Here is a 24448-nt window from a genome sequence, read left to right as displayed (position 1 = left end):
TTACTCAATAAACATACATAATTCAAAATATTATTATTAATACAAGTGCTATTACTGCCCTATAATATGATTATTTTGCAAAAAAGATGACGCCTTGCTTACATACCTAGAATAAATAAAAAAGTATATAATAAATGCATGTAAAATAAACTTTAAATTGATCTTTACCAATTTTATTGTATCCTTATCCTATCACACTTTTTCTGTTATTTGTTTTTTTTTTTAAATTAAAAACTACCACAGGTATTTGTTGAGTATAGATCATAAAGACTTTTTTTTAAGCTATAAGCTGTAGGCCTGTGCTAATACCATGGTCATTAGCCAAATGTGGATACTTGGAATGTGGCCAGTGCAACTGAGGAACTGAATTCTTAATTGTATTTAACCTTAATTGATTTAAATGTAAAAACTGATACTCAATTAGATTTTGAAGCCCTAGTGTGACAAATGGAATATAAAATATCTTATTAATAATTTTCATATTGATTACATGTTGAAATGGTAGTGTTTTTTTTAATATATTTTTGAATAATATAGTTTTAAAAATCAATTTTACCCCATTATTTTATTTTTTTAAAATGTGACTATTAGAAAATTTTAAATTGCACATGTGTCTAATATTATACTTCCGTTGGACAGTGTGCTTTAAACTCTGTTTTTCTCAAAGGGAGTATATAATCTCTGAAACCACATACTTGAAAGATAAAATTAGAAGGATCACAATAGTTGAAAAGTAATTACCAAGCGTTAGGAATGGGACATTTTTACCTTACTTGAGGTGGTGGAATTCCTACCACTATGCAATCCAACTGTACTCTGGTTCCTTCGGGAACTTCTCTGCTCCGTAACTTTTGTGTGAACCGGGGAGGTTGCCCCAGAGGTTCTTCATAGTACAAAGAAGAAGGAGAGGACCCTGGGGTGGTGTCTCCACTGGCCGCCTCACCGGCAGCCTGCTCAGCTTCACGCCTCCTAGCTTCCTGCTGTTCCAGTGCATGGTTCACTTCATTATCCCTGGTATCTGCAGGGATAGGTATGGGAACCGAAGATCTTTCTCTTCTTTCTGATAGATCTGGGAAACTGGAGCTGTTTTCCTGCATAACTTGGTTTTGCGATTCCAGTTTACTCTTGTGGTTTTTGCAGGCACGAGGTCTAATCCTTTTGGAGCTATGGGCTTTGAAAAGGGATGAGAGCTCTTCAATGAAATCAGCAGCCTTATTTAAGAATACTTTTTTGGACTGAGCTTCAGAACTGTACTGTGGCCTTTTTGTCTCCTGGAGGCCCTCTTTAGAGTTGGTAGGGCTTCGAGAGTTATCCTGGCAGAAGTTTGGGTCAAAACTTGATATAGATGAGTGTTTCGTCTGATCAGAAGAAAAACGTTTTCTAGCTTGAGCTTCATCTGCTTTCTCCAGAGGGTCATAATTGATTGCCAATCTTGCCAGATTGACACTTTCATCTAATTCTTCTTGGCTCAGAAAGGCTGAAAGATCAGGAAGGTCATCTTGGCCTCCTCCACCTTCAGCAGCTCCAGAAGAACCCCCAAAATGGAAAGGGTTGGAGGAAGGCTCTGCTCGACTCCTCTCATTGTTTCCCCGATGCCTAGTTTCAGCCAAATAGCTTTCTCTCAGAAGCTGCGATATGGAAGTAGAAGCTTCTAGGCTGTCGTCTTGCATGCTGTCACAAAATAGCAATAATGACAAAATGTTTAGATTATTTCTACAGAATAATAGGTCTGTGTTGATTATAGCATGATAGATACTTAAGAACTTAAACCTTAAAATTAAAATTACCTAATTTTGATAACTTTCACAAAGTTTAAAGACTTCTCAAATTGTAAAATGGAGAGGAACTGAATGAGGTTTCCCTGAAACTGGAAATAAAAGCACGGGTGATTATCACTTTATTAAATTAATCTTTAAATATGAGTTCAATTTTGAAAGCTATGCTATAACTATAGAGACATTAAATACAGTTTCTAAGCACAATTTTGACAATATCTATAAAGGGCTTTTAGTTTTAGAGTACTTTCTCATACACAGATATTTTTTTCTCCATCCTTTCCCCTTTCCCCTGAATGTAATAAAATAACAGAAATTAAAAGATTTTGATAAGATTTTTATCTTATTAATGAAAAATAAAAACTTGATCTAGCTCATGAAAATAAATAATGCTTTTATGACTAGAAGCTAATTGTTTAAATTGAATGTTGTTTGTAGGCTCAATCTGCTCTTGAAATTTAGCTTTTTCAAATAAGGTACAATTAATTAATTTTTATAAAGGTATGAGTATACCTAGGTTTAAAAAATCTCTTAAATTAACATTGGTGAAGAGGGGATATGGAAGACAGGGAAGTGGGGTTCAATACAGGACACTTTTCACTGTATGCCATTTTCTTTTAAATTGTAATTATATGAATATGTTATAATCAATTATATAGTAGCATAAGTTATATGAATATATTTATTCATAAATAAATAATTTGTAAAGTCTTATAAAAATAGTGCAGTAACTTTCATTCAGTATAGTAACTTTAGCTCAGTCCCCTGGACTAGAAGTTTGGGTAATGCCAACCACTGTCATATTATTGTTGCTGCTGCTGCTGCTAAGTCACTTCAGTCGTGTCCAACTTTGTGCGACCCCATAGACGGAAGCCCACCAGGCTCCCCCGTCCCTGGGATTCTCCAGGCAAGAACACTGGAGTGGGTTGCCATTTCCTTCTCCAATGTATGAAAGTGAAAAGTGAAAGTGAATTCGCTCAGTCGTGTCCTACCCTACACCATTTTATTCACTCAGACATTTACTAGAGGACATGAGTTTGAGTGAACTCCGGGAGTTGGTGATGGACAGGGAGGCCTGGCGTGCTGTGATTCATGGGGTCACGGAGAGTCGGACACAACTGAGCGACTGAACTGACTGAACTGAACAAGCTTGTGACCCATAGGCTGTTACTCCTTTGTTTCCTCCTTAAGAGATGTAGCCAACTAATTACAGTATTCTTCCCTTTGACCTTCACTTTTTTAAGTCTCCATTCCCTCAGCCACCACCAACCAATCAGAGCTGGTAATGGAGATGAAGCCTGTTTGCCGTTCTTGGCTACTGTGTGCTACTATTTGCCATTCTTGGCTACTGTGTGCCTTGTGCTGGAAAGGTGGAGAGGAAAGTAATATCCTGAGTGTTTTCGGGCTTTAACATTCTATGACAAATTTTATTTCAGTTAATTTCTCTTCCTTCTTTTATATGACAACCTCACTTATCAGTAAAAATATTTGTAATAACACAATAGATCACAAGTAGGGCTTCCAAAGGACTGCCCTACTTCTCACACTTTTAGAATGCTACTTAAAACTAACTTCTAAATTGACAAGGTAGGCAGTCACCTTGAGAGGACAATTAAAGATGGCTGAAAGGATGACCTACAGCAAAATATTTTTCCATCTGCTAGCCACAGGCTGAGACTGACACTACTGGAGCCACTTGTTTGCGTAAAGTTTATTGTGCCTCAAAAAAAGATTAACTGAGGGACTTCTCTGGTGGTCCAACAGCTAAGATTCCATGCTCCCAATGCAGGGGGCCTGGGTTTGATCCCTGGTCAAGGAACTAGATCCCACATGCTGCAGCTAAGACCTGGCACAGTCAAATAAATGAGTATGTACTTTAAAAAAGATTAATTGAAAACACAGAGGGGTTGGATGGGTGTGAAGATTTACCTACAAAGATATTCATCATAGTATGGATGATAATATCAAAAAAAGTGGAACCATGTCCAATAAAAATTAGTTAAATTATGATATACTCATTAAATAGAACTATATGGGTGCATTAAAATTTGCAGAACACTAAAGGATATACAAAATGGTAAATAAAAATGTAATTGAGAGCCCCGCAGAAAATTTGTCACTTTGTACATTAACTTTGTAGAGGAACAGTTAAAGATATTAAAATAAGGTACAAATGCTATTTGAAAATGTGATTAATACACTGATTGAAAATCCTTTCCATTTATAAATCAACTATCCCATTAACCTAGTTTGAGAGTTTATGTATATATTTAAATGTGAGAAGAAAAATTAAGTGATTTATAAATCAGGATGTCCCCTCTATTAGTTGGACATTACTGTACATTGTGCTTTAATGGGACTTTGTCTTTAACTGTTTAGTTTAAGATGGCTTTTATCTTGGGGCAACATGGAGTGAGCATTGGCTTTGTAATCAGATAAATCTGTTTACATATTCTGGCTTCATCTCTTAGGAGTTGTGTGACTTTGAGAAAATTACCTAACTTCTCATCTGTGAAACATGGATAATATCTATTTCCCAGGGGAATGAGGATTAATAACAGTATGAATGCAAATCTCTTAAAACAGGGCCAACCACTATAATGAGCGCTCAACTGATGTTAGTAAAAAGATAATACTTAGGTAAAAGGTGATGTTAATGTTGAAGAACTTCCAAAAAGTTTATATTTATGGTGCAAATATAGAATAAAATACTCATATAATTACTGCTCTCTACAACTATTTTTTTTTCTTTTTTAAAGAAGAGGAATCAATTGAGGTGTGAATGTGTACCTGTTCTGATTCTTAGTCACGAGAAATTATTATAACAAAAATTCCAAGTGTTCAAAATTAAGGATTTCTTTAATGTTTGAATGCAGCATTTGTTACCTAACACTTTGGTTCAAATCCTAATCCTGACAGTTCCTAGCTGTATAAACTCAAGAAAATTACTTAACCTCTATAAGCCTCAATTTGCTTGTTTGTAAAACAGGGATAATAATGTAGCCATCTCATAGGCTGAAGGGTTATTAAATGTGCTTGGCATTTAGTAAACAGTCAATATAGGGTAGTTACTATTATTTGTTATTATTTAACAACTGTGGCCACATACCATGATAAGAAATGGAAGTAGAACTAGTGACATGACTTGATGCAAGGACACACTTTGAAGAGAAATTGAATTCTAATTTGTAGTTAATTTAGCATATCTATACTCCATTGAAATAGTCTCATGAACAAACTATGCTGCCTTCAGATCTTTGTACATATCTTTGCTCAGGCTGCTCCCTGTCTTCATGTCTTTTTGCTATCTTATTGGCCCAAGTCCTATACAGTCTTCAGCTCTTAGCTGAGACTTGGCCCTGGGATTTCTTCTTTTTCCTGAATTGGGTCCCTGTCCAATATGCTCCCCAAATTCACTGTCTTAACCCTCAAACACAGCCCTTATTTCAGTATATATTTGCCTGTTTACTATTACCTCACTTTGTTTTATACACCATCATCTCTGTGCATGCACAGCATATAGAAGGTAATCAAAAAGTATCTGTTGAATTATTTTGTTCATTAGAACTTCCTACTAAATCTATTGTTTTTAAGTTGCAGGCTAAAGTAAGACAGATAAACAGAAATATTTACAGAGGAAATGTAGGGACACAAAGAAAAAATATAAACTGGTAAAAGCAGCAGGAAATTCAAAGTGACTTTCAAATAAAAATGTATTTATGGTGGATAAAATAACTGGAATTATGTGTTTTTTTCATACCAGAAGTATCAAAGAACATCTGATTGTAATTAAAAAAAAACTGGGTTTGAATCTCAAGTCCAACACTAAATAATTTTGCTATCTTGGGCAAGTCACTTAATGTGTCTAAATCTCAATTATCCTCATCTATCAAATGGGGTAGTAGCAATTTCATCTCAGTTAGTTTTTAGTTGGAAATGCATACATAAATTGTTAAACTGATAGATACTACCTAAAATAGGAAATATGAACATGTATTACTTTGAGTTTCAAACATTTATTTTAAACTATCTGTATAAAATTTATACTTTTAAAAAACCTAAGAGCTATTACGCATAACCCCGCTTGCATTTATTCATCCAATAAATATTAATTGAGCATTTACTATGTGCCAGGCACTGTTCTAGGCTCTGAGGATTCATCAGTGAACAAAAGACAAAATCCTTGCCCTCATGGAGTTGACATTCTAGTGGAGAATATATAAATGTTAAGGAGAAAAATAAAGTAGGGCAAGGGAATAGAGAATGATGGGGTAGAGAAGAAGATGTGCTATTTAGGCTAGGGATATCAGGCAAAGTTTCTCATGCAGTGGAGAAGTTAGCCATGTGACCGTTTGAGAGGAAGAATATTCCTGACTAAGGAAGCAGTAAGTGTCAAGGCCAGGGAAGGTGAATGTTTGGTGTGTTTGAGTCAAGCCCAGTGTTCCAGGAGGTGAGTGAAAAAGAAGAGTAGAGGGCTAGGGCATGTGAAGCCTTTCAGACCATAGGAAAGACTTTGAGTTTTATTAAACTTGTGAATTGGAAACCATTTTAAAGTTTTTTGAAGTAGATAACATGGTTTTGAAAAAGTTCAACTGTATTTGCTATGCAAAGAATGCAAGAAATGATGATAGTTGGGATCAATGAGTGGTATCAGTGGGAGGTAGCGAGAAATGATCAGATTTGAGGTATCTTTTGAAAATAGAGCTAGTATGATCTGCTGATGGATTGAAAGCGGAATACAAGAGAAAGAGCAAAGTCAAGAGTGACTCTAGTGTTTGTAGCCTAAACAACTAGGTGAATGGTGGAATTATATACTGAGATGAGGCAGGAGCAGGTGACATTTCATTTGACAGATGTCAAAGTTCTCTTAGACATTTCAACTGGTGTGTTCACAGTGCTAAACATTGGACATTGCTTCCTTCTTTCTGCTGCTTATAAAATTGAAACAGATATTCCGCCATTTTCAAAATAAGAATCAGTAAATATCCTTGGAAACAGATTGTGGTTTTAATGAAATGGTCGTAGGTTTGAAATGAGGCAATTAATGTGGCATCAAGACCAACTTCAGTAAATCATGTAAATTAATTTAGCCACATAGAATGCTTACTGAATGTTCTTCACTTTATTTTGCTAAATATCTCTATTTTTCTTCCCCTATGAATTTTCTTGAAAAAGAGATCTCACCTCAGAACTTGCTTAAAATTTAAGAGTCTGGTTTATAAAAACAAAACTTAATGCTGATACCTTTGGACATATTTCTCAAGTCTTATTAACACAACAATATTCTTCTGTAGGTTCTAAGATGACCTTATTGTTAGAAATATCATGAGTTATTAACTCATCTTTTGGTTATAATATGGATGTTTAAAGAGGAGCTTTGACAAAGAATTTGCAAAACCTTATATGAAGTAATTTCAATTCAAACGTGGTTACTGAAGTTTTCTGGCTATGAAGTATTCTTAGATATTAAGTGAAAAAGCAAATCTGGTGCTAAAACAAAGAAAGAAAGTGAAGTCGCTCAGTCGTGTCCGACTCTTTGCGACCCTGTGGACTGTAGCCTACCAGGTTCCTCCGTCCATGGGATTCTCCAGGCAAGAATACTGGCTGGAGTGGGCTGCCATTTCCTTCTCCAGGGGATCTTCCCAACCCAGGGATCGAACCCGGGTCTCTCAACACAAAAACAACCTAATATGTAATAGTTAACTTTGCCTAGAACAGGAAAAGATAGATGTCTTTAAGTAACTCACCTCTAAATGGAGGATGAACAGAATTACCCTGCTTACTTCATAGGGCTTGTTTGAGAAAGAACTTTATTTTTTTTAAAAGGTTATTTTTTAATTTTTATTTTAAAAGTCTGTATTGACTTTGTTACAATATTGCTTCTGTTTTATGTTTTGATTTTTTTGGCCACAAGGCATGTGGGATCTGAGCTCCCCGACCAGGGATTGAACCCACACTTGCTGTGTTGGAAGGTGAAGTCTTAACTACTGGACTACTATGGAATTCTCTGTGAAAGCACTTTAGACATGTAGAACACTATACAAAATTAAGGTAATCCTTTGCATTAGTATAAAGGATGCTGAAACCAGAGCCCAAAGTTAGTATTTAACCTGAAATACTGAAAAAAAGTAGTATAGAAGTAAATTCTATGACCCATGAAAAGGTTAATGGAAGCCAAGTAAGAAGGCTTCAGGATTCTACGGTGACTACCAAACCCTTCACAAAAATGAAGTTTCACTCTCAATTCACCATTCATGATGAACTTAGTTCTTATACAGGAAGTCCCAAATAAGAAAACTTTGTCAATTCTCATTAACTCAAAGATTCATTTTAAGTAAGAAAAAAAAAGAAAAAAATTTAAACATTTTCAACTTTCTTCAGTCTCCTAATACTTGTGTCAATTTCCCTTAGGTGGTTAAGGATTTGAAAAGCGAGGGATTGGGGGCAGGAGGAGACGGGGACGACAGAGAATGAGATGGCTGGATGGCATCACCGACTCGAAGGACATGAGTTTGAGTGAACTCCGGGAGTTGGTGATGGACAGGGAGGCCTGGCGTGCTGTGATTCATGGGGTCGCAAAGAGTCGGACACGACTGAGTGACTGAACTGAACTGAACCTCCTTAATTGACATATTTGCTAGACTGGGAAAGGAACAAGTACCCCAAATAGGTTTGTGATCTCAAGATCTAGTTGGAATTCAAGCCCTTGATGGGAAGGCTCTGCTGGGCCCAGACCATGGGGTGTACTGTGACTCCATGTGGAGGTCTACGTAACACACATAGTCTGTACAGAGCTTGTCAAGGTGCCTCTAATTATATATGAACTCTAAGAGCTCTTTAGTAATTGCAGGTAAATAGTCACACCAACTTTTGTGCCCACCAAAAATGTAGCTGCTAAACACACGTTCCTAAATTACTCAACAGACCATTTTGTCTGTACCTGGGTTGTTCCCTTTAAGCTAAAGCACAGTGCCATAGCAGTTCTAGAGCTCTTTGTTAGCTGTAGAGCACCAGAGAAATTTAAGAAAATATCTCTGTGGTGTTTGATCCTTCTGTATCTCTTAAGAGAGGGAAAAAGTTAAAAAAAATCTTTTCATTTTTTGTCTTGTTATAGGCAATAACACCATGCAATAAGTAATGCCTTTGTCAAATCTCAGTGTCAATGAAGGAAACTATTCTGGGGTTGGCAGTCTCATTCAACTTATATTTTCAGGTTAATGAGCTGAGTTCATTACTCCTATTGCATATATGAGTTAACTGTTAACAAAAATCTAGCTGTCACCGTTTCATATATTAACTTTAGTCCATTAAAGATCTTTCACAGTGAAACCCAATTTACCTGCAGTCTTATTTCTTCAAAAGTAAATTTGAAAATTCATCTCTATAAATTCCAAAACCTAGTCAGGATACAAACTCATTCAATTTCTTGTGTCCATGAATTGTGGTTCTGAGTCTATTCCACTGAATATGTGCCTTTGTAAGCAACTTGAGCTGGAAAGTGTATTCTGTTATACAATAGATGTATTAGAGTCTGGAATAGAGTCTTATTCAAAATTATAGACATATAGAACACTAGGGCTTTGATTCATTGTCTCAAGTTCCAATAGCATTAGCCATATTCTATAAGTGGGAATAGAGACAAACCTCTAGAATTTGGATAATGTCCAACTGTTTGTTTCATAATCTTTTATTATAAGATTCTGTAATGTTTATAATTTTGTCTCCTGACAAAGTTAGTGTGCATATATTTCAGATTTCATGAGATGGTCTTGATTTGAAACCATTTGCTGATATTAATTTTTGTCTAAAAATGTTTATTATAGCTATAAGTCTGGATATTTTAGTTTTGTAGAAAAGGATTATATGTATTTTATGTGAAGTTAAGAGTTATTATTAAGGAGAGGCTAAAAATTTATAACAAATTTTTAATTTAGACCTTGTTGAATTCATTTTATCATTACCAGTATGAAAGTAGTTGAATCATAATTTTTTGAGAAAGGAAACTGGTTATCTGTTTTATTTCTATCAAACTAATTGATGCTAGTATCTTTAGCAAGTATGAGTAAAAAGAAAAAAATCTGTTGATAAGATAGTAAAATTTCTTAGCACTCTTACTGTGATGGTCACTTTTGGGAAATGGAAGTACAGATTTACTCATGTTCTCTTTTTCTTTGCTTATACGATTATTAAAAAATAATTCAAGTTGTGCATCTAATTACTGCTAATAGTGCAATGTACCAGGCCAAACACTTGCCACTGACTGTCAAGCGTCTTTCTGCTGCAGCTGAAAAGGGAGGGAGGGAGAGAGAAAGGAGAGAGAAAAAGCAGTGTCCTTTGAGCAAGACTTTCTGCAGCTGTTGTGTACATTAATCCAGGGAGCAGATCTCCCAGCGCTAAATATAGCAAGCATATCCTTTTACATGATAAAAAAATGTTAAATGAAAGTCTTTAACTATGGAGTCATATTATTTTAGGTTTGAGTTCCATTAAAAAGGAAATAGGCATTGCACACATATTCTCCGTACAAACACCGTTATTTTAATGAAAGAATGTATGGAAAATGCCAATGATACAGGGAACATGTCACGACTTCCTCTGTTGAGATATTTTCCCTTAGGACCTGAGGAGGCTGTGATCTCTGAGGGTCTCATCAATCCCCTGTAAAATCTGACTATGTAGAATACTTTATTTTTCATGTAATTTTGTGTCCCGTCATACATAATTAGGAAGTTAGCCCCAGTTTCGTTCCATGCAAGAAATTAGGTATCAGAAATACCCCCTTTCCCTTTTCAGTTTCTTGTTATCAAAACACACTCGAGAACTTAAATCTGGATATTACCTTTCTTTTTTTAGTTGACCCAGATGAGGATGTCCAACCCAGGCACTCCACTGTGACGATAATTATCCAAGGAGAACGTTTAGATGAAAGCCCAGGAGAAAAAGAAAATTCTTCACGCCCTTGGAAATAGAGAGTAGCCGTCCATAGAGAGTGAGGAGTTAACCTTAGTTTCAGTGAAGATGGCAGTTAGAAGCTGGACAACCTGTCACCACCGGAGCCAGAGCATTTGTCAGCTCACAGGTCCCAAGTTATTTTGAGCTGTATAAACCATGTGCCTGTGAAACATTCCACCTGATTGGATAGGAGAACACTGAGCAAAGGGATTCCACAGCAGGACAGCACCTATGGGCGGTGGGGGTCAATCAGTTTTCCCACCTATAGAATTTTGCTTTCAGCTAGAGGCCCAAGTTGTTTATTGATTTGTGTTTAGGATTAATACTGGATTCATGATAGTACATTCAAAGAAAATGGCATTATTTGTGAAATATTTCAAAATTCTTAATTTTTAAGAGAATTAATCTTTATTCGTGGGAAATTTACTCCCATTTAATCACTGATCCATTTTAGGAAATTTGACTGTGAAAAGCCAGCATGAAGGTGAGGTCTAACATTTTAAAGCAGAGAGATTTTTGTTTGTTTGTTTGTCCAAAAGCTTAGCAAAAGCAGACAATAGCTAACATTAAAAGTTGGTAATTAGAGATCACAGTAAAAATGGAGAGGAAAAAGCCATCAGTCTGAGAATAAACCTGGTAACAAATTAGTTTGAACAAACTTTTTCAGAAAAAAATAATCAGGTACTGTTTAAAAGTCTAAATTACTGTATAATGTAATACATTACAACTTCTGTTCATTTATTACTATCCTGGAATAATTTTTTTTGTATATTATTTTGAAAATGTCTAGGCTATGGTTTTTCCAGTGGTCATGTATGGATGTGAGAGTTGGACTGTGAAAAAAGCTGAGTGCCGAAGAATTGATGCTTTTGAACTGTGGTGCTGGAGAAGACCCTTGAGAGTCCCTTGGACTACAAGAAGATCCAACCAGTCCATCCTAAAGGAGACCAGTCATGGGTGTTCATTGGAAGGACTGATGCTGAGGCTGAAACTCCAATACTTTGGCCATCTCATGCGAAGAATTGACTCATTGGAAAAGATCCTGATGCTGGGAGGGATTGGGGGCAGGAGGAGAAGGGGACGACAGAGGATGAGATGGCTAGATGGCATCACCGACTTGATGCACATGAGTTTGGGTGAACTCTGGGAGTTGGTGATGGACAGGGAGGCCTGGCGTCCTGCGATTCATGGGGTTGCAGAGAGTCGGACACGACTGAGCGACTGAACTGATGCCAGATTTATTCTTTCACAAGCATTACTGAATGAGAAAAAGAATCCTTAACCAAACCAACATCTGCTGAAAAACCCACTTTGTCAAGGATAGGCTCTTTGATATGATTTCATACTTGTTCAGAATATGAATTTGGAAAAAAATTTTAGCCCCATTATTTCAATCTCGGTGGGAAGCCTGGGTCTTGAAAATTCAGATAAATGCAATTAGTTGTTTCTTAAAAGGGTCATTCTTAGACTTGGATAGCATAAAATACATTTAAACCTACCTTTCTTAAATGACCAACTACTTGCAGAATTTCTTCCTGTTCATTCATTCAGCAAATATTTATCTAATTAATGCCTACTACGTACCAGGTACTGGGTATAAAGCAGTGTTCAGTTGTGTCCGACTCTTTGCGACCCTATGGACTGTAGTCCCCCAGGCTCCTCTGTTCATGGAAAATATACCGATTCTTGACCTCATGGTATTTACTAAGAGATTTTGGGGTTTTTTTTTTACCTTTTTCAGTCACCTTGAGACTCTATAATATATTGAACAGACTTAAAATTTGTTTACTATGATCAAATCAGAAGCTTCACTACACCTTTTGTTAAGGAATTTTGAAATTACATGGGCAGAATGAAAAAGAGTACTGAGGAAAACTTTAAAATAATCCAGGTCAAAAGAACAGTTACTGAGGAGGGAAGAAGGCACAAGAAGAACTGAGTTATGTGAGATTATTTTCATTACTGCATTAATCTAAATTGTCAATATACAGGGTTGTTTGCTCTCTTACCTAGTCCTGTTCTGAAATTAATCTACTTAATTGTGTTTATACATTTTTTATTTATGGAGATGCCCCAAAGATGTCTTTTTATATAAGGAGGATTTTCTCCCCATTTATCCCATTCAGATCTTGAGGCATAATTGGTAGAAGGACTACTAAGTCTTGAGAAGGGACAGGGAAAAATGGAACCTCTGTTTCATTTAGCACGTAGATGTGCTACAGTTTGATCTTCCAAAGGGAAATGTTCACACACACTGTAAGTGAATATATTTTGACTTCCTTGCAAACTATTCCATTATAAGCCTGATAGCCTACCTTTCACCCAGGTATATGGAACACTGAGGTGGGAGGAGACCCATTACTGAAAGATAAAATAGAGTTGGTTGGGCAGTGGAATTAGGAATTAATAGGAAGAATTAAAATCCATTTTTTAAAAAAGTTACAAAAGAAAGAGACAAAAAATTTCTGAGTAGCAGTAATATTTCTCCTCTCATTTTTACTGTAACATTTTCAAATACAGATAGTGTAAAAATTTTCTGAGCTCTTTGGGGTAAAAAGAGGCATATAAATACTTTATATTACACCTTGAATACAATACATGAACCTTGTATTCTAGATTCTAGTTTTTAAAAATCGGTTTCTATTCCCAAGTAATATAATATAACTTGCATATCATCTTACATTACACCACAAACCTACTAGTTGAGATTTTAACAGAGTTTATTTGTATAAAGAATAATTCTTAAAGCTTAAAAAAATATATCTAAATCCAACATAGTTAAAAACAAAATTCATAAGCATCAGGTAAACACAAGGTTACATGTCTTAAGCCTTACCCACAAAGTTGAGTGGCCCATCTAACACATGTGTTTATTGTGGTTTGAACATGATCCTGTGCTTGCTTTCAGCTGTTTTCTGAATTCAGTCACTCAGTTATAGAAACAATTTACTCACATTGGGGTGATCCACAGGAATGTCAAAGAAACTGGAAGATCTATGATAGAGGAAGTCTTTGCTTGGAGAATAAGTGTGTAAGAATCTGTGCTGGCAGATTCATATAAAATTTTTGTGTTTGCTATTTTTCCAAATTGCTATAGATTTTTATCCTTTAAAATAAATTTCTCACATATTCCAAACTTTCAATGAGTTTTGCTTAAAGTTCATAGATTTATATTGAGGTATGTATCACATGAAAAGACAACAATCCTCTATATCTTATTTTTAAAGAACAGAGACATATATTATTTTCTAATCTTTGCTAATGAGCAAAACACAATAGAGGCAAGTTCTTGACCATCCAAAACAATGTATGTATGGTAGATTATAGAGGGTCTTATACAAACGTGATACAATGTAATTGAGAGCTACAGTTAAATCCTAAGAAATGTCTTTTTTGTCTCAACGGTACTGAAAATATTTACTTAAAACTAAAACTAAAAAAAAGAATTTAAAAAGCTGTAAGTTCAAAACCCTTTTAGTTCTACAAACTAAAATCATTTTTAAAATCTATAAACAGAACACTTATTATCCTGAAAAGTAAATTTGATTACCTGTCCCAGGAGAAGGACCATTCCTATATCAATCAACCAGGATCATCCAAAGCCCAAATCTCACTGCCTAACTTGAGTCAGCCACAAAAGTAGCATGAAGGAAATGTGATACTGCCCTGCCAGAGTAATGAAGAGTATTTACAGGGTTCCGTGGCAGATCCAGGGACAGTCATTTAGAACAGATTGCTCTTTCGGATCGACTTTAATAACTCAGTCTGCATGGTGTTCTTAGCCTGGATTGAGGGTGGTGGTGGATAATGACTAAGATGACTAAGGAAATAGACTTTCTTGATTTCTTCTTAGATGAATAGGATAATAATGATAACATTTAAAAGAATAAAACGTAAGGAATGCACAAAATATCCATGCGCAAGATGCATGTGACATGTGTAAACATCTTGATACAAAACTGAAAGTATGGTTGATAGTTTAATTAAAGTAAATATGGGAAAATAATCAATTATTGTAATACTTAAATGTGTGCCTAATTTGGGGATAGGTTAAAGCCTTACTATATGGTTTCCATGAAAGCACAGTAAGTCTTCCTTTACTCATGCTTTTGATATGGAGAACATATCAACATTTATACTTTTAAGGAAGTATTATTTCCATGAAGAAAATCTGTTTCTAGGGTTTCATTTTAAAAAGAGCATCTATGATTAACATCAAGTTATTTAAGAAATCCAAGACAATTTGTATCAGGCATGTAATCCTGAGGTCGACAATTGATTCCTACTGCTCCCCACATTGATGTAATGCTTATATCAATACACATAAAAACTTATCATTTCAGTAGAAATAAGTTAACATTCCAAACTGCTTGTTAGGCACTATGCTAGGCTCTTTATGGACATTGTGCTTTTTAAAAATTAATTTTTTATTGGAGTATAGTTGCTTTTGGACATTGTGCTTTATTTTACATATTCCTTCAACAATCTATGAAGTAGGTACTGTTAGAATTCTCATTTTATATTTAAGAACCTGGGGCTTAGAAACAAGTTAAAAACTTGCTTAAGGTCACACAATGGGTGAGTGACTGAGCCAGGATTAAACCTAAGACTAATTGTCTGTGCTCTTAACTACTGCACATATTTAAAAGTTCACATTTCTGTGGTACTTGCAAAAAAAATTTTAAAGGGTAAAAATGAGCATAAAACCTACTTTTCCTTTAAGTAAGTATTTTAAGGAAACATGTAGAGTTTTGTTTATAATTTTTCTGACAGAAATGCTGAAATTCTTTTGTATGACTAAACAAACAAGCAAAAAGAGAAAAAACAGAAGGAAAAAAAAGCAAATGCTTTCAGAAACATTCTATCTGCAATATTTTAGCTGAGAACATGAATTGATACATAGACCAAAACGAGGCATTAATGTTGAAAGATAGGACGTTGGAAGTCAGTCTGAATGCTTTGACAGACCTATTCTTTTTTTTCTATTTACGATAATCATTTTGCTCAGACAATTTAGAGGCTTTGTTCTTTTGAAAGTAAGTTTAAATGCTTTGTGTTGCTTCTCAGCACATCAATATGGGTCAGTAATTTTTTTTTGCAAATTAAGGGTAGAAAAATAACAGTTGAAATATTTTCTCTTTGTACCAGTACTATTGCCTGGAAAATCCCATGGATGGAGGAGCCTGGTAGGCTGCAGTCCGTGGGGTCGCTAAGGGTTGGACACGACTGAGCGACTTCACTTTTCACTTTCACACATTGGAGAAGGAAATGGCAACCCACTCCAGTGTTCTTGCCTGGAGAATCCCAGGGAAGGGGAAGCCTGGCGGGCTTCCGTCTATGGGGTCACACAGAGTCGGACACGACTGAAGTGACTTAGCAGCAGCAGCAGCAGCAGCAACAGTATCACAGAATATCTTAAATGCCAGTGTTCTTGGCTCTGGGGGATTCCACTCAGATTCTATTTTTGGGCAGTTTGGACATCTCAGAAAGCTGAAACCAGAGTTCACTGTTCTTATGCATGACCCAAATAATTGCACTAACACTAGTTACCTGAAGGAAAGGAAATGGGAATGAACTTTTCATCCTGGTGTACTCTGACAGGAGCAGCCTTTATCTCTTATTCAACAGTCACAGCAACCCTGAAAAGGTATTGTTATTTGCATGTTATTAGAAGGAAGTGTGTTAGTCGAGCTCAGTCATGTCTGACTCTTTGTGACCCCATGGACTATAGTCCGTTAGGCTCCTCTGTCCATGGAATTCTCCAGGCAGGAGTACTGGAGTCTGTAGCCATACCCTTCTCCAGGGGATCTTCCCGACCCAGGGATCTAATCCTCCCATATTGCAGGCAGATTCTTTACTGTCTGAGTCACCAGGGATACCCACAAGGAGGAAACTAATACTTAAAGAAGTTTAGCTTTCCCAAAGTTACCCAACCAGTGAACTACACAGCTGGTTGAATTCAAACCTAGGCCTCTTAGTTTTAAATGTATTCTTTTTTCATTGGTCTCCACTGCCTTCTAATGAAGAGTAATTATGCAGGCTAGTTAAAAAATCAGAAATCACCCAAAGAAGGAAACTTGCTTTTATTTTCATATGTATTAATGGACAAAGGATTATTAAAGTTATCACTTTGATTTTAGGGACTTGGTGTTTATTTAACAGAATCTAGAAGAGAACAGAAAAATAGCATATGACTAAGACTTGGACTGTTTTCACGAAGACGACTCAATAAAATTGGTTGACTAAAATAGCAAGGACTAATACACATTTCTGAGAAGTTATCTTATTACATGAAGTCTATCAGAATGAATTTGTATTTTATATCCCTATTTAAGTTCACATTTTTATTTGCATAAAAGGACCTACTCATTTGGTGTGTCTTGCATTAACAAAATTCCTATCAAATAAAGGCAGTGTACTTTAATAGAGGAAGACCTGGAAAACCTTTTTTTTTTGCCTCTTCACCCAATTGTTTTTCATTCCAAACTGAGAATGGATGAGTTAAAACCGAGTCTAATCAAGAGGTCTCCCATTAATATCCTTGAGATCCTCTTCTTCATCTTCTAACCTAAACAATAAACTTTAATTAAAAATATGGGAGAGGGAATTCCCTGGTGATCCAGTGGTTAGGACTTGGCACTTTCATTGCCACGGGCCTGCATTCGATCCCTGGTCAAGTAACTAAGATCCTGAAAGCCACATGGTACAGTCAAAAAAAAAAAAAAAATGTGGGTGATAATGTCAATAAAAGGAATAAGCAAATATGTAATGTCAAAGGGGAATTAAACACAAAAATTTACCACAGAGTAAACTGAGCTGGGGGTAAATCTTTGTAGTAAGCCTACTGGCCAGACAGTATTCTGCAAATTTCAACTTGGAATAAGAAAAATCTTAGTATAATCAGAAATGTGATCATCTTGATCCTGTTATTAATAGTCTTTCTGGTCTGATCTGCTACTCTTCAACATAAATCCTTGTCTCCAAAAATTTCAGGAATATTTCCTTGCTTTATCTTTCCTTCTTTCTTATCTTTCCTTCCAAATATTATGTAATTAAACAACTAGTGATTAGAACATTTCTTATATTGGTGAATTAAACTGAGTTTTCATTTATGCATTTATGCTTTATTTATTTGACTAGACCAGCTCCTTGAGAATTGAAGCCATAAAAAATTTTATGTAGGCCACACAATTTCAATCTCAAGGCATGGCACAAAATAGTCAGTTAAAAAATATTTGTCTATAGCATGCTATAAAAATAATGTATTAATTGTTGAGTTGTCCTAACTTATTCACACAATTCAATAAATATTTAATGAATGATTATTGTGTGCCAGGAAAGACTGAATGACCAAACTCTCAGGAACATTAACTGATTTGGTTGTCATTAACAATTACATTAGTTTAACACAGAACTATTATTAAGCATCAGTTCAAATGAGAAAAGGAGCTAAAAATATTTGGGTGCTCTTTGTGTACCAGTCATTGAGTAAGGAACTATATGTGATTTGGCTTAGTGGATGCTCACAATTCCTGAGCTAATTGATATGGGGGACTTTTGCTTTTGGAAAAGGATTGGGGCTGTTGACAACACCCACCTTGCCCTAGAGTTCTTCTATGGGTGCGCCGTAAGAGGCACTGTCTTACTTTTGCATCTTCCTGAACTGGCTTTTCTTTTCCATGGGGATGGTCTTGGTCCCTGTCTCCTGTACAATGTCACGAACCTCCATCCAGAGTTCAGCAGGCACTCTATCTATCAGATCTAGTCCCTTAAATCTATTTCTCACTTCCACTGTATACTCATAAGGGATTTGATTTAGGTCATATCTGAATGGTCTAGTGGTTTTCCCTACTTTCTTCAATTTAAGTCTAAATTTGGCAATAAGGAGTTCATGATCTGAGCCACAGTCAGCTCCTGGTCTTGTTTTTGCTAACTGTATACAGCTTCTCCATCTTTGGCTGCAAAGAATATAATCAATCTGATTTCGGTGTTGACCATCTGGTGATGTCCATGTGTAGAGTCTTCTCTTGTGTTGTTGGAAGAGTGTGTTTGCTATGACCAGTGCGTTCTCTTGGCAAAACTCTATTAGCCTTTGCCCTGCTTCATTCCGTGCTCCAAGGCCAAATTTGCCAGTTACTCCAGGTGTTTCTTGACTTCCTACTTTTGCATTCCAGTCCCCTATAATGAAAAGGACATCTTTTTTGGGTGTTAGTTTTTTCTTTTTTTAGTAAAAAAAAGATTTTATTGTGTAAAGTTTTTAACGTAGTGGTTTAATTATTTCTACCCTATGTTTTTGGGTCAAGACTGCAGTTTTCAACAAGACCAAGACACCGATTTTTCAACATTTCTTTGTCGGGGTGCGGGTTGGGGGGTTGCGAAGAGGATAACCTTTGTATGTGCAAGTTTTTTCACGGTTCTAAACCTTATTTTCTATTGACTATATATTGGCCACTAACATTACTAGGATTGCCACCCTTTGGGTATCAATGGGTAAGCAACACAAAGACTTAGAGGGGCGGGGTTACTTCTGCTTTCCCTCTTTTCCTGTTAAAATAGGGAATCCAACACTCCCTAAAGCGCAAAATTCTAGGAAGACTCCTCAGCTAGACTGCTAAAACACCAAGCCCTGAACCAATCCAGCTCGTACAGGCCTGCTTTTCTCTTTCTTTCCACCAGAGGCGACAGCCTCTTTCAAAAGAGATACTGAACCGGAATGGGCCGGTGGGGGGAGTAGCCCCAGTAAAGATCAAAAGGTTAAAAACCGCCTCAAACAAAGAGCAAAGGTCAATACCCAACTCTTAAGGCCTGACGCACCATCCTCCAAGAAAAATGAAGGTGACTCCTCCCTAATATGCTCTTTAAGCCTGGTGCCGCGAGGCCTTTCAGAAACCAGGCGAGTCTGAGGTGACTAACAGGTAGCTCACAGCACAACAGTCGACGACCGGAAGTGGAAATGGGCCCTGGGCGGGGAATGAGAAGAGGCCACGGCAAGCTTGCGCAGTAAGCAGGGTTGCAGTACGCGTGCGCAATTGGGCGGTGACGGAGTGACGTTCAGAGCGTGGGCCGCGACTCTCAGGGATCCGGTTCCGTCCTCCCTCTTGCTGTCGACCCTCCGGGGCTAGCGCTTGCGATCCTGGGTGTTAGTTCTAAAAGGTCTTGTAGGTCTTCATAGAACCGTTCAACTTCAGCTTCTACAGCGTTACTGGTTGGGGCATAGGCCTGGATTACTGTAATATTGAATGGTTTGCCTTGGGCTCCAAAATCACTGCAGATGCTGATTGCAGCCATGAAATTAAAAGACGCTTACTCCTTGGAAGGAAAGTTATGACCAACCTTGATTGTATATTAAAAAGCAGAGACATTACTTTGCCAGCAAAGGTCCGTCTAGTCAAGGCTATGGTTTTTCCCGTGGTCATGTATGGATATGAGGGTTGGACTGTGAAGAAGGCTGATCGCCAAAGAATCGATGCTTTTGAACTGTGGTGTTGGAGAAGACTCTTGAGAGTCCCTTGGACTACAAGGAGATCTAACCAGTCCATTCTAAAGGAGATCAATCCTGGGTGTTCATTGGAAGGACTGATGCTAAAGCTGAAGCTGCAATACTTTGGCCACCTCATGCGACGAGTTGACTCACTGGAAAAGACTCTGATGCTAGGAAAGGTTGGGGGCGGGAGGAGAAGGGGACGACAGAGAATGAGATAGCTGGATGGCATCACCGACTCTGTGGACATGAGTTTGAGTGAACTCTGGGAGTTGGTGATGGACAGGGAGGCCTGGCGTGCTGTGATTCATGGGGTCGCGGAGAGTTGGACATGACTGAGCGACTGAACTGAACTGAACTGAACTCGTAGCTAAGAGGCAATTTTGTCTGTTCTTATGCCCTGGTTTTTGAGATTCCAACTCAAGTCACAGACTGAGTTGCCTGTGAAATAAAGAGTACAGTACATTTAAAACACACATTTATTCTCTAACATAGATTAAGATTTCAACTATTTATGACTGACTGCAAATTAGACTTATTAAAATGCAGATAAACCAGAATCAATTACTCAACTCTCTTGAGTGATCCTAACTGACCCAGCCCAGTGACCACACCAACCAAGTTTTATCATTCATATTTAATACATAATCTAATGCAACAACCCAGGAAGTATGAATCATTATCTCCATTTTATGGAGAATGAAACTGAAAAAATTGTATGCTACTGCGGGTTTTGCAAATTCAAGGATCTGAAAAAGTCTCAGGAAGTATACTTTGAGATTGTCCAAGGTGTTCTATATCATCATCCTCTTTTTATGGAGGAGGAAACTGAAGATCAGAGTAAAAATTTGCTTAAGGCCCCTCAGATCTGTGATTCATACCCAAGTCTGTATGTGCTAAGTTGCTTCAGTCATGTCTGACTCTTTGTGACCCTATGGACTGTAGCCTGCCAGGCTTCTCTGTCCATGGGATTCTCCAGGCAAGGACACTGGAGTGGGTTGCCAATTCCTTCTCCAGGGTATCTTCCCCAACTAGGGATCGAACTAGTGTCTCTTAAGTCTCCTGCATTGGCAGGCATGTTCTTTACCACTAGTGCCACCCTGGTCAGAGAAATACATTGAGCACTTCCCTGATGGTACAGTGGATAATAATCCACCTGCCAATGCAGAGGACTTGATTTTGATCCCTGGTCTAGGAAGATCCCACATGCCTGTGAGCCACAACTACTGAGCTTGAGTGCCTAGAACCTGTGCTCTGCAACAAGAGAAGCCACCACAATGAGAAACCCCTACTCTGCAACTAGAGAAAAACTGCACATAGCAACGAAGACCCAGTGCAACCAAAAATTTTACAAAAAGAAAAGAAATTGAAGTAACCATAAATAAACAATTCTCTTGCTGCATCTCTATCTGCAAATTACTAGACATAATGAAATTAGGCACAAGAGACTGTATCTTAAGGAGATGTTTACTTACCATTTTATCTTTTTGAAGTTATTTACAAGCATGCTTTGGTTATTATGTTCTAATAACTACATAAAACAATACTACTTTTCTTGAAGTTTGTCTTTATTATGATTATTTTGTATATTGGAAAATTAATTACTAGAATATGGAAAATGAAACACTAGAATGGGCATGTAAATGTAAATCTGCAGTAAAACCCAGATTACTAAGTTTACATTATTAATTTAGTTTAACAAGAGCTTTTGGGGAGGGAATACCCCAAAGTTTATGTTTAGCAAAACTGGGAGCAATAAATATGTGTTAAATGAGTCTTCGAACATGCTTTTAATAACTGAGTATGGATGGTAACTGAAAGAAACATAAAAAGTGATTCTTTTCTATTTCTGCTTTTCTATTTCTAGCTGGTGATTATGGCAAACAATATTTTACTGTCTTAAAACTTTCTGTGAGAACCAGATTAATTTATTTTATTCATTAAAATAATCAAATTGCTCATGAACTTTATTTTTAAGTTCATTTATCTCAGTATACTAAAATGTTCCTTCCTAGCTACTGTGTGAAGTCTCATAAAATGGAGACTCAGATTTAAAAAAAAATTATCTGCTTTTTAGTTTTGCATGAAGAGTAGGTAGAAGAAATTCAGTCACTATGTTATCAAAAAGAGGCAGCTGGATTGCCTATTTGGTGATCATTCACTCTGTTTATATTGGGATGGAGTAGTAGATAGGCTTTTATTTGACTTAATTCTCTCTTCTCTATTAATTTAGAAATGTTAAGGTCAGAGGATGTTTCCAAGTTTAGGTAATGTTTCGCTCAAACAACAACAACAAAAAATAGGTGAACATTAAACCATTGTAAAATCAAGGTCTTTTTTATTTTTTCTTGGCTGCACCTCACAACATGTGGGATATATTAATTCTCCAACCAGGTATCCAATCTGTGCCCCCTGCATTGGAAGTGAGGAATCTTAACCACTTGGCCAGGAAAGTCCAAATCAAGGTCTTCAAGTATCTTAAAATCAGAATAAGGATGCATGTGATTAAAATTTAAGAGCGATCCATTGCCTCTTTTCAGAAACAAAGACTAAAAATAACTAGCACAGAAAAGTTAGCAGTTTTTAAACTGATTTGAACATAGAATGTTTAAACTTTGTATCAGAGGTATTGTAAGATGTTAAAAGAAGTCAAATAAATGCTATAATTTGGCAGAGAGATTGTATTTAGAGCTAGATTCTACCTCCACTTATTATCTGAGAAGCCTTAGGCAAGTTATTAAGTTCTTTGTGCCTCAGTTTTCTTATCTCTAAAAATGAGGGAACTAATAGTACCAATCTCATGGGATTGCTGTGAGAGTTAAGTAAATACTCTTAGAAGAATACCTGGCTCCTAGCAAGTGGCCAATAAATGTCAGCTATCATTGTTACCATTCTTATCATAAAAAGACGTATTTTAAGTAAACATCTTTTAATCTGGCCTGTGAAGTCACAGGGAGTGAAGTATACACAATTGCGCTGAGCTGTAAACTCTAAGGAAAGGCCAAAGGCTGAATGGGCCACCTAGACTGATGACTCAGACACAGCCGCAGTTCAGGTTTCCAGACTGATTCAGTCCTTGGCTTCTGTCCTGACGCTGACAACAAGAATGCCAATTAGTGCCAAGAGTGATGAGCTTTTTTTAACATGGGTGTTATTCATTAGAGATTCAAATCAGATCACTTACATCTTGTATAGGACACCAATAGTGATCAACCAAGTTCAAGTTTAAACCAATGACATGGAGGTAAATGCTTCATATCTAGTTACTGTGCTCCTGAACCATCTGCTTCTGAATTCTAAATTCTCAACTCAGCTACTGCCAAGGGGCTAAACATAGCTAAAGGGTTTAAATTATAATTTGATCTGACAACCCAGGTATCAAACAAGCCTTCTTTAGCCAAATAAGTAGAGTGGTGACAAATATCAGAGCAGTATATCCTCTCTGCGGTATGTGCTTTATGACAGGAAATAATTGGGTTTATTGGTAAATATCTTATTTTTATCTGATCTAGGAAAGGCTATTAGCATAAGATTAGTATAAAACTTTAAGCTGACAAAACTATTGTTAAGGTCAAGTGATTTAGAGAGGAGAAATCTAGGGAAGTGAGGAACATTTTAGTATTCCCATGATCATGAATTGTCTAATAGACTAATGTTGAATGTATATAAACACCACATGGAATAAAATAAAGAAGATTTAGATCTACTAAATAAATGCTGCTAATGATAACGATGATGAACTGGGGCAAATGTTAAATACAAAGAACAATGATTTTTTAATGCTTTTATTTGAATGATCTTTTGTATTAACATTACATTTGAAAAGTGTTCTATTATTTTTTATTAGCTATTTCTCATCAGAGTCCTGTCAGTAGATCTGCTTTAATACTCACATTTTATATGTGAGGAAGCTGACATAAAGAATAATTAACTAGCTAGAGCTGCATAGCATCTCAATACTAAAAACAAAAAACAACCTGAGTATTAAGAGTTTTTATTTGCATAGATTGCTATTTATTGTATTTATCTTTAAGTTTTAGTGAATTGTGTCCACATACATAGGATAATATGATTTAAGAATTATTGGAAATATCAGTTGATTTGTATATGTCATCTTTCACCCATCTGTGGATCAACTTCATGCCAATAAATGACATGTCTTAGCATAATTCTATTCTATTTTGACATTGTGAAAAAAGGTCTTAATCAAAAATTTATTTTGAACTTTGATCTCCAGGTA

At 36.5% G+C, this 24448-nt stretch overlaps 1 protein-coding gene across 2 annotated transcripts in view; it reads right to left on the bottom strand.

Annotated features, from left to right (window-relative positions):
• Positions 1 to 24448, bottom strand: part of MYPN (myopalladin) — a 112825-nt gene that overhangs the window by 83189 nt on the left and 5188 nt on the right. Inside the window, exons 1-2 of one of the 2 annotated variants that reach the window (XM_088841923.1) lie at positions 10615 to 11186; positions 769 to 1671 (exon numbers count right to left, since the gene is read on the bottom strand). In XM_088841923.1, coding sequence (XP_088698049.1) covers positions 769 to 1670 — 902 coding nt within the window. In that variant the 5' untranslated portion in view covers position 1671; positions 10615 to 11186. Of the gene's footprint in view, positions 1 to 768; positions 1672 to 10614; positions 11187 to 24448 lie in introns of those variants that run through there. The other variant, XM_088841924.1, reaches the window with a different exon arrangement.

Source organism: Moschus berezovskii, chromosome 12 (assembly GCF_049115385.1).
Source record: "Moschus berezovskii isolate FMDL1 chromosome 12, NW_MosBer_1.0, whole genome shotgun sequence".
Classification (NCBI taxonomy): Eukaryota; Metazoa; Chordata; class Mammalia; order Artiodactyla; family Moschidae; genus Moschus; species Moschus berezovskii.
This window is presented reverse-complemented; position numbering and strand designations above follow the sequence as displayed.